The following is a 10,252-nucleotide window of genomic DNA, read 5'->3' on the forward strand; positions in this document are numbered from 1 at the left end:
TCCCCCCATCCGCTCCTCGCACCCCACCTTTACCTCACCCCCGCGCTTCTCTCCCCCCTCTCTCCCCATCCGCCCACTCACCCACCCACTCACGCCCGCAGGTGTGAAGACCAACGGCAACAAGCACTTCATCGTCATTGACGGCTCCATGGCCACGTTGATCCGCCCCTCGCTGTACGGCGCATACCAGCACATCGAGCTCACCAAGCCCAGCAATGCGCCCATGGAGGTGGGGTGGGGGAGCAGGGAGGGAAGGGAAGGCTGGCCGGGGAGGTTTTTTCACGCCGGGGAGGGGCGTGAAGGCTGGGGCCGGCCTGGTGTGTTAGTTGGGTGGATGGCTGGATGAGTGGACGGTAAGTGCCTGTGGTGGCTTATGGGCTGGGTATGAGGTGGGGGGGTAAACTGCAGAAGGTTGGGTAAAAGGGGAGAGGTGTTTTTTCGAAAGGCTATTCAGAGGGCGGCAGCCGTTCCAGCTGTCGAGCCAGTTGGGTTCATTGAGTTGGTTTGGTGCGGATGTGGTGTATATACAGATACATACATACATATGTGTACATACATACATACATACATACATACATACATACATACATACATTAGGGCAGGCGGCTGGCAGATGAGGAGTGTTGAAATGGGAGGTGGCCCCCCATCATATGGACGATGTAGGACGTGATAAAATCAACTTGCGAGGTAACCAGGAGCTAAGTTGATGCGCCGTTGATCCGCTAGATTTGGTTGGATGCTGGTGGTGAGTTGCTGAACCCAACGAATACATTTTGAAGTCGGATGGGGTGAACGGATTAGGGTGCCCCTCTAGCAGGGGAGAGCAGGGAACTGCCTCGGGAAAGGAGGCCGCTGGTGAAGTTTAACCACCCTGTAACGACATACATACATACATACAGACACATGCACGTATTGGGTGTCTCTCTTTGTGTTGACCCTTTTTTGCACCTCCTCTACCTACCTATCTATCTATCTATGTATCCCGTTCTCTCCTCCTCCCATCATCCCCCGGCCGGCTCTCCCTCCCCGCACCCCCCCCCTCAGACGTTCGACGTGGTGGGCCCCATCTGCGAGAGCGGGGACTACCTAGGCAAGGACCGCCAGCTACCTACACCACGTAAGTGTGTATGTATCTTTGTTTGTATGTCTTAAGTGTGTATTATTCGCCCTCCCTTCTCATCCCCATCAACCCGCTCCACCCCACCTAAACACACACACACACAGACATTCTGGAGCACCCGTCTATCTTTGGTATCTGCTTCAATCGTCAGTGGTTCGTCTTACCCCTCCTCCAAACTTCCCCCCCCCCACACACACACACGCCACCACCTAAATCCCCCCTACCCTATCGTCCCAACCCGAACTCCCCAACCCCCTCCCAGAGCCCGGTGACGGTCTTGTGGTTCACGACGCGGGCGCCTACTGCATGTCCATGGCCTCCAACTACAACCTCAAGATGCGGCCCGCGGAGTACTTGGTGGAGGAGGGCGGCAAGCTCAGGAAGATCCGCCACGAGGAGACGCTGGAGCACCACTTGAGCGTCTTTGACGGACTGTGATGATGAGGAGGAGGTGGAGGACGGGAGAGGGAGAGAGAGGGAATAGAAGGCCCTGGTGACTTGTCCGTGGCGGAGACGGAGGGCCGTTAATGCGCATGGGGTTGACGCGTATGTAAGTCTGTGATGGTGGGGTGGATGTGGCGGTGTGGTGAGAAACCGCGTGGCGATCGAGTGAGGTGAAGAAGGGGTCTTAGGGTTGAGAGGCGGCGTGGTGGGTGGTGGGGGCGCGGTTCGGACTGGGGAGGAGGGGGGAAAGGTGGTGATGGTGGCGTGTTGCGGCCGCGGCGTGAAGTTGCGAGGTGAGGGGCGTGAGAGGGCTGCTGTGTCACGCTGCGTGTTCTTCTGCGTGTGTGTTCCCTTCTCCTCTGATATCATTCTCTATTTCTCCCGCTGCCCATGTATCGGCGCATCAACATCGCGTTGTGCCGTGTGTGTGCCTTGGCGGGACTGAGGGTGCGCCTCTCAATCGGATCGGGCCGCGGGCGGATGACGGTGATTTGGGTCCTTTGTGTTCGCGATCGCGATTGGCTGTGTCAGGCCGGAAGGGGGGAAAAGGGCCATATGTTTATACGTATGCCTGAAGCGGGCAGGTGTTCGCTTGTTCGGTGTGATTTTGTGGCGCGCGTGTGAGGATAAAGACCACCTGATGCTGTGTGCCGATTTAGCACCTTTTTAGCACCGTTCTCGTGATAGGACTTTGTGGACTCAGCAGGCAAGCACATCAGGCTGCATCTTGCATTCTGAAAACACCACAAAAATTCAGGAATGACTGAATGAACGCCGACCTGCAGCCGAAGAGAATAATTCGTCGACCTCTACTGACGTTTGACGTTTTTGTGTTACAAGCTTTCGAGCTTGTACGGTCCAAACGAGCCAAGAGGCTCATGAACCGCCGAACTGGAAACAAGAACATATAAAGGTAGTAAATTAACCTTACTGCAAAAACATATTTAATCATCAATAAATTGTAACCTGCATCTTCTGATATGATCCAAAACATGTGCTAGTCCGCGTTGGTTCTCAACGCCCATAACGTCTATCATGCGATCCTCAGGAGACACTCCAAGCTCAAATAGCTTGGTGCGAATATCCGCGTACGCAGGGCACTCAAGCAAAACATGACGCTCGTCCTCAACTGCTTGACGGTTCCCACATACACGACACCACCGCGCTGCTCTTTCCCTGCCATGAGGACGATTCACTGCAAGCGGCCACACACACATCCTAAAACGCATCAGCGTGACATGTTGCTTCGGCGAAATATATCCAGTGCAGTGCTTAGGCAACCCCATCCACTGCTTGTACCGGCACATTTTCACCCCTGGTTGTTTGTTGTCGGAAACAAATGTCCTAGGATCCATTTCTAGTCGCTCACTCTCCCAATCGTCATCAAATCGCCCGCGTAACTCCTGCATCAACTGGCCTATATCCAACGAACATGACGTGAGCGCATCAACTCTAGCCTCAACATCCTCATCTCCCGCCATGTCATGACCAAGAATCTCGAGTATCTTCAGAACCTTCGAACCCCAACCATCGTACGCCATGGATGAAATTAAAGCCAAACGTATCTCCTCTCTGAAGCAATGATGGTACACGGTGCCCTTCGCCTTAACCAGCTTATTCCAAAACCTCTACTGTGCAGACGATTGACCTAACCGCGATCGGTTGCCTGTTGTACGGCTTTACAACGTCTACGGAGGCGAGGAGGTAACAGCTCCAGCTGAGTTCCAGGTAACTAGCCGACATGCGTTCCGACGAAGTAGGAATCAGCATTTGGAGAGATGTCCTAAGGTTCCAGGCAAGCTTATCGCACCTGTAATAAACCTGGTGATATCCCCCTACTACATCGCCTATTGCCCCAAATCGAGTGCGTCGAGTGCACTATTGCGCAAGCCTGCTGTTGTATGTAATGCAATTATATTGATTGCCATATAATGTGATATAACATAGGGTCTTCAAGTCAGTCCTCGTTTTGCACACCTTTGGACATCAACGCTCGGGGCTCGAAGTGGAGCGGTCAACTGAAACGGATCCCAACTTTAATATCGTTTGCTTAAGAGACATAGATAATAAAGAAGTACAATATAGTGTGGCGCGGCGCATCTGCTATCTTCGCATTCAATCAACCTACTTCTCGGATCCATATTTCAGACCAAATTGAACTTGGGGGCAATCATGACGGATACATCAAAAGCAAAATATGGCGAATCAATTGGTGCAGACGGGCCACCACCCAGCCTGGAGCAGCAATTGCTCGCGGCGGCGGCCGCAGGCGACGCCGATGAGGTCGCACGATTGATCGAGCTCGAGGCAGATGTCGACTATCAAGACGAAGACGGGGTCAGTCCGCTCATGAAGGCAGCGGAGGGCGGCCACATTGTCGTACTGTCGGCGCTGCTCCAATCAGGCGCGCCGTGGAACGCGCAGGACAAGCACGGCTACTGCGCAGGTGCGTGCCGTACGGCACGTTTGAATAATGATTTCCCCCCCACCGTTCCTGACAACAGAATGGAGGATGAGGTATACCACCTTGCGGGCTCCGCTACAGGGGACGAATACACTGCCGTACAGACATGCAAGTCGTTTTCCAGTGCAATGCGCCGCTTTTAGTTTGTCATTTTGTTCTGGTTGCCGTACAGTGAGACCTCACAGGCTCAGTAGGCTCTATTTTTATGAAGGGCGCGGATATCCAGCAGTGCGCGGGATGGGGGGAGGCAGCGACCATTCAAACTCTTCACACAACCGCGTACATACATACATACATACAGACAGACAGACAGACAGACGTACATGCAGCACTTGTCTTGGCATCTTCTCTCCTCCCATCCCTTAGCGTGACAGAGGTCTCAAAACGCAGTTCAGAACACAACTTGTCTGCTGGTCGTGTCCAGTCACAGCTGGTGTGGCTGTGGATGCTACCACTGACATTCAACACGTCTGCTGGCACTGTATCCGTACAGTGCAATAAACTGCAAACAAACCGCGCTGTAAACTGTACGACATCGCAGGCGAGTACGCCATGGGTTCAGGGCATCAGGAGGCCGTGGATCTGCTGCTGGATTTCGCCGTACAGGTTGAGCTGGTCCTCGGGGCGCTTGAGAGGTATATATGCGATATGATATATATGTATGTATGTATGTTACCTTACCCCTCGACGGTCCTCCACGATCCTCTACATCCCCGCACCCGCACCCGCATCCGCATCCGTCCATCTCTGGTATCAGCTTCTGTCGCCGTCAAAGTGGTGTGTCTTAACCCACAACTATCCACCCCCCTCCCAGGCGCATGCAGGCCGGTGGGCCCCCCTCCTCCTCCTCCGCCACCGGCGCCAAGGCCGCCCCCAACTCCGGATACCTGACCCAGAAGCTGGTGTACCGCGGAGAGCAGCTTCTGGACGCCGATGGTGGGTGCAACGCCAGGGGTGGAAGCATCATAAATTGTTGCGATGGTCAAAAAGTGATAACTGGGCCCAAGTTTAACGCAGGAGTTTATGTTTTTTGTTTATGTATTATTATTTTTTTGGTGTTTGATTTGCAATTGGCAGCTTTTCCCAAAGTGGTGGGGATGCGGATGGGGATGGGGGTGCAAAGTGTTGGGGAGGATGGTCGTCATCGCGAAAATGACTCCGCTGCCCCTCCTCCTCCTCCTCCACCACCACCACCTTGTCTTGTGGCTAACTTGCAGAGTCATCCTCTCCGTGTCTTTCAGTGTTGGTTGACAATCCCGCATGTGTGTGTGTGTCTGTGCTTGTATTATTTCTCCCCTTCCCCCCGTCCCTCAGGCGAGGCAGTGATGATGGGTTGGGAGCGGCCACTGATGGTACGGCATGCCGAGGTCATCTGTCCGGGGGCGTGGAGGTGTCGGGGGAGAGAGGAGCGGGAGGAGGAGGACGTGCCGCCACACCACCACCACCACCACCACCAACAACAACAACAACAACAACAGGGACAGCGACAGCAAGATCAGCACCAGCACCAGCAGCAGCCGGCAGAGTCCTCAAAGCTGCCTGGGGTGTGTGTGGATGAGGATGCCGAGCTGGACCCGGTGCTGCCGCCATCAACATCACAGCCGCAGCGTGATGGCGGCGGCGGGGGCGGACGGGTGCTGAATGTGGGGTTCGGTCTGGGCATCGTAGATACCGAAATCCAGGTGCGTGCGCGTGTGTGTATGTGTGTATGTATGTGTGCATGCATGTATGTATGTATGTGTGTGTATGTATATGGGTGCATGGGGTTCACTTCCCTGGGTTCTTGAGGTGGTTGCGAGGTGGTTATGAGTTGATTTCCAGTCCTCCTCGTCCTTTCCCTTTTTTAGATGTCTCCCCCTCCCCCCCCGTCTGTGCGCTTTCTTCCCCCCCCCCCGGCCCCCCTGGAGCGGCCCCCCTGGCCGCAGTCACACAAACCCGAGCGACACACCATCGTGGAGGCTCACCCCGACGTGTACGAACATATGGTACGGAAAGGCTGGGCGGAAAGGCCAGGAGTCCGCATCCTCAAGGGCCGCTGGCAGGACGTTCTGCCGGAGCTGTTGGCGGAGGCGCCGTACGACGGAATATTTTTTGATACGTACGGTAAGCGGGTGCCGTACTGTACGACGAGCCCATTAGGATGACGGGTGTTCGTGTGGGTACTGCCGGGGGAGAGGTTGTCAGAGCTCGGGGGGATAAGATGTAAAAGGCCTTTACATGTGTCTTCGCATGCATTTGTACAATTGTGTGTGTATGTGTGTGCGTGTGTGTAATTGCATTGTGCTGTAACACACGCACCATCATCACCGCCACCGCCCCTGCTACGCAGGTGAGTATTATGAGGAGATGAGGGATTTCCACATACACCTGCCGCGGCTCCTGGCCCGGGATGGCGTGTACTCCTTCTTCAACGGCCTGGCCTCGGACAACATCTTCTTCCACATGGTGTACTGCAGGTGAGTACCTGTACGGCAGAGTGGTACATGTACGGCGCCGGGTTTTGAGAGTTGAGCAAGCAGGCAGTCAGGCAGGCAGAGGCTTATTATTTATCCAACCCAATATTATTATAGCTCCTGCAAAGCTTGTTGGAATTTCGACAACACAACTGCCAACTGAAAAAACTGACACTAACGACCAACTTGCTCTTTTGAGTAATTGCGGATTGCGATATCCCAACAGTTGTGGTTGTGGTGCGCACGGAAATCAAACCCATGCTAACTTCCTAGGTACGCCTAACCTATGTACGTTTGTATCGTATCGTATCATCGTATCTGTGTATAAGGAAAGGAATGGAAATCGTATCGTACATCGTACATCGTACCGTTGGCCAGCAACATTTTGTTTCCCAGCAACGGTTTTATCAGGGGGCGCACACAGGAGAATCAATTTCAAGTTTGCGATAATCTGAACTATAAAATATTCCCGTGTTCGTTTGATTCCCGCTTGTCGTACGACGGTTTTTCTGTCCAGGCTGATTTCTCTGGAGCTGGCGTCCAAGGGCCTTACTGTGGAGTACGAACCGTTGGCGGTTGGCAGCCTGGGTGATGAGGTTTGGCAGGGTGTACGGTCCAAGTACTGGCACTTCGAGACGTACTTCCTGCCGCGTGTTACCCGCGTGGATCCGCTGGACGCTGTGGAGGAGGAGGGGGACGAGGGGGGGGAGGGGCGCCCGTGTGTTGAGGAGGCGGGCGGGGTTACGGCAGCGGCGGACGAGACCATGGCAGCGGGCGGGAGGGGGGAGGCGGGGGTTGCAGCTTTAGCGCCGGACGATCAGCTGCAGCAGTAGCAGCGTAATAGCAGCGGCAGTAGCAGCAATGGATTGTGGTGGTGGGAAAGGAGGCCAGGTGGTGGGGGAAGAGGTGGAGGCAGGGGAGGATAGGCAGTAGAGGGGGGGAAGGGAGGGAAGGGGGCCGGAAGGCCGGCAGGGGGGAGCGGCAGGGAAGGTGGCAGAAAACCAGACCGGGGGTTGGCAATTACCTGGTATAGCTTAGCAGGATTCTTATGTATAATTTACTTACTGTTTAAGGGCAAAGGGTGATGTGGGGCTAGGGGTGGAGGGCCTTTTTGGGGATGTTTGGGACTTTCAGGATATTTTCCAAGGTTGGATCATCTTGGTGACGTTGCAGAAAGACTGGTGTGACGTGAGTTCCCGACAGCGTGTGAAAGCAGCAGTGCGTGTTTGGGACGGACAGGAAGTGTTTCAGGATACTATGCGACGGAAGCAGCCCGACTTTGCCTGCGTGTTTAGAGGACTACTTGCTTACACGGGGAGATCAGGACGTGAGGTCGTGAGTGCAGCGCAGTCAAACATGTAACGGTTTGTACGGGGCGATCAGCTATTGTTAAGTTTCAGTGGCTAACGTTACTTATCGGAACTTAAAAAAGATTATATATTTGTTGTGTGACATTTGTTTTTACAGTTTCGCTTGACACGCTGCTTCTTCTGCGAGCTTTAACATGGGACTCCTAACCAGTGTCCTTGACAGGATTTTCTTGGCCTATTTCATTCTACATATTCCCACAACAGTAATTGTGGATAGCCAGAGTGGTGCGTGCTCGTTAGGCCAGAATGGAGGGACTGCGCAGACGCGTTGTTAAAACTGATCGTCAGGCTTCGCTCTGCGTGCGTGTCGTGCTCATCCTGTACCACATGTTCCTGCAAGATGACAAAATCACAGCGGCATCATCGATGATCTGTTCTCATTTACGAAGCCGTTACGCGGTCGGCCGTGACGCTTTCGTCGCATCCCTTCCTCGCAGTGGTGCCAGCTCAATATTTCCCATCCTGGGCTAAGGAGCTACTTCAATGGCACATTAAGACCAACGGAGACCATCTGGTAGGGTGCGGCGGGATGCGGGAAGAGAGAAGCCCCTGACTGCGGTAATGCATGTCCCCAGGCGGGCATTCTCCAGGCTCACATATAACGGACGAAAGACTAAGGGTTAATTGTGCCGCAGCAATCAAGAGTTATTATGCCCTAAAAGGCAAAGTTATGATAAAGCACCAAGCTCGTCTTGACGTATCGCCTTTCCCCCTCCTCTCCTGCTGCGTTTTCCTCATCCTCCTCCGTCTTTACTTTTTCCTCGTAATCCACGTCCCCCAAATCCAGGTTTCATCAAACCCATTGTGGTTTGTTTCTCTGGTGGCCTGCGAGATTCTGCTGCAGCTACCGTTTTTCTTTGTCGCGTCGTACGCTTTCCTCAAGCGCCGTAACTGGATCCGGATTCCATGCATCGTGTACGGCAGCCACGTGGCGACCACCATGGTTCCCATTCTGTCCGAATTCCTTTTCAGCCCAGAAGCGGGACCCAAGAGACTGACGCTGGTCTCGATTTACTTGCCGTACTTGGTCGTACCGGTGCTGCTTGTCGTACGCATGGCGGTTGTGGAGCGGCCGTTCGGCTCAACAGCTGCCGGCAAGCGGTCTAAAAAAAATAAGGCGCAATGAGAATTTAACCTCTCCTCTTGTTAACCGTGTGTCTCCGAAAAGTCTGTTTGACTTCAGTTGTTGATTTGTTTTTTGTGTTTATGGCCCGGGCCTCTTGTGCACGTCGATGGGAGGTAGACTTGTTGACGCTTTTAGTGCCGTACAGTGCTGTACGGTTTGAGTTGAGCATACAGATTTGACCGTATCGAAAGCCAGGGCCTTCCTCCAGGGCCGTTCACTTGTACAACGGTCTGGAAGTGCCGTACATTCGCTATATTTCATTTTCTGTGTGGCTTTTAGGAGCATAGGCTTAGGTGCATAGGAGGGTTATTGTTAGGCCAACTGCTGTTTGTACAGCACCACCAGAAACACATCACCATCATCATCATCATCATCATCATCATCACAATAATAGTAATCTGTAACCTAGGGACATACTTATTTCCCGTCTCCCACAATGTCCACCCCTGGGTAAATACCCGCTATTCTCCGGCGGAGAATTTCCGCTACCGCATAGTACTGCATTTCTACGTATGTATGTATGTACGTATGTATGTGCAAGCTAGAACCATCCTGCCTCATCCTCTTATACAAGTCTACTCACGTTACTGTATACAACCCTTCGCGCACATTTTTGGAGCCTTCGTGCACATCATTGTCGTACGCAACACGATAACAGCGAAATCCAACAGCTAACAATCAACACCAGCCAGCACAGGGGACGGAAGCATGCGCTGCAGCGCTGTTTGCGGAATATTCTTGAGTGATTCTTTTGCGTCTTGGACGTTATCGGCGTTCGTGCTGCTCCTCCTCCCAAGCCTCCTCCTCCACCTTCAACTCTCGGCTATGAAATCTTTAAATTTTGAGTCGCAACTTGCAATTTTTATTAGCGACCATGATTGAGATGGCAACGGCAAATGGAAACTAGCAGGAGAAAACTGAATAGGAAATTTGACAGCAGGAAGAGCAGGAAAATAAATAACAAGGACGTCCCCAAGCCAAGAGAACCTTATACCGCAAAAATAAACTAGCTTTTCCGGCGCTTTCCCCTCAAGGGACCTGTCTCAAGACGACGACAACGACAAATCAACTTATTACTTAAGAGGCTTGTTGTCGCGCGCGAGCGCCGTCCTGCCGCCGCCGCCGCTGCCAGCAGCCGTACCACTACTACCCGTGATGGACGCGGCGGCGGCGGCAGGACGGCGCTCGCGCGCGACAACAAGCCTCTTAAGTAATAAGTTGATTTGTCGTTGTCGTCGTCTTGAGACAGGTCCCTTGAGGGGAAAGCGCCGGAAA

The 10,252-nt window shown here is 53.4% G+C and overlaps 4 protein-coding genes across 4 annotated transcripts in view; 3 read left to right on the forward strand and 1 right to left on the reverse strand.

Moving 5' to 3' along the window:
• The window catches only part of dpd1 (DAP decarboxylase), a 5,879-nt gene extending 4,046 nt beyond the window's left edge, over nt 1-1,833 (forward strand). Inside the window, exons 10-12 of the mRNA XM_002958106.1 lie at nt 102-229; nt 1,045-1,117; nt 1,383-1,833. Of these exons, the coding sequence (XP_002958152.1) occupies nt 102-229; nt 1,045-1,117; nt 1,383-1,558 (377 nt within the window). The 3' untranslated portion in view covers nt 1,559-1,833. The remainder of the gene's footprint in view (nt 1-101; nt 230-1,044; nt 1,118-1,382) is intronic.
• A 1,903-nt stretch (nt 1,834-3,736) lies between these two features.
• On the forward strand, nt 3,737-7,314 carry VOLCADRAFT_69095 (uncharacterized protein; the record flags this gene model as incomplete). The annotated part of the gene is made up of 8 exons (XM_002958107.1): nt 3,737-4,010; nt 4,570-4,691; nt 4,895-4,964; nt 5,343-5,395; nt 5,636-5,710; nt 5,954-6,131; nt 6,358-6,484; nt 6,999-7,314. The coding sequence occupies 8 exons, from the start codon at nt 3,737-3,739 to the stop codon at nt 7,312-7,314; spliced, it is 1,215 nt and encodes a 404-aa protein (XP_002958153.1).
• A 167-nt stretch (nt 7,315-7,481) lies between these two features.
• VOLCADRAFT_108000 (uncharacterized protein) lies at nt 7,482-9,396 on the forward strand. The gene is made up of 3 exons (XM_002958108.1): nt 7,482-8,076; nt 8,289-8,365; nt 8,639-9,396. The coding sequence occupies exons 1-3, from the start codon at nt 7,986-7,988 to the stop codon at nt 8,975-8,977; spliced, it is 507 nt and encodes a 168-aa protein (XP_002958154.1). The 5' UTR covers nt 7,482-7,985; the 3' UTR covers nt 8,978-9,396.
• The window catches only part of VOLCADRAFT_99376 (uncharacterized protein), a gene marked incomplete at both ends in the record, with an annotated part of 5,531 nt that continues 4,673 nt past the window's right edge, over nt 9,395-10,252 (reverse strand). Inside the window, one exon of the mRNA XM_002958128.1 lies at nt 9,395-9,483. Within this exon, the coding sequence (XP_002958174.1) occupies nt 9,395-9,483 (89 nt within the window). The remainder of the gene's footprint in view (nt 9,484-10,252) is intronic.

This window comes from Volvox carteri (assembly GCF_000143455.1).
Source record: "Volvox carteri f. nagariensis unplaced genomic scaffold VOLCAscaffold_86, whole genome shotgun sequence".
Lineage (NCBI taxonomy): Eukaryota > Viridiplantae > Chlorophyta > Chlorophyceae > Chlamydomonadales > Volvocaceae > Volvox > Volvox carteri.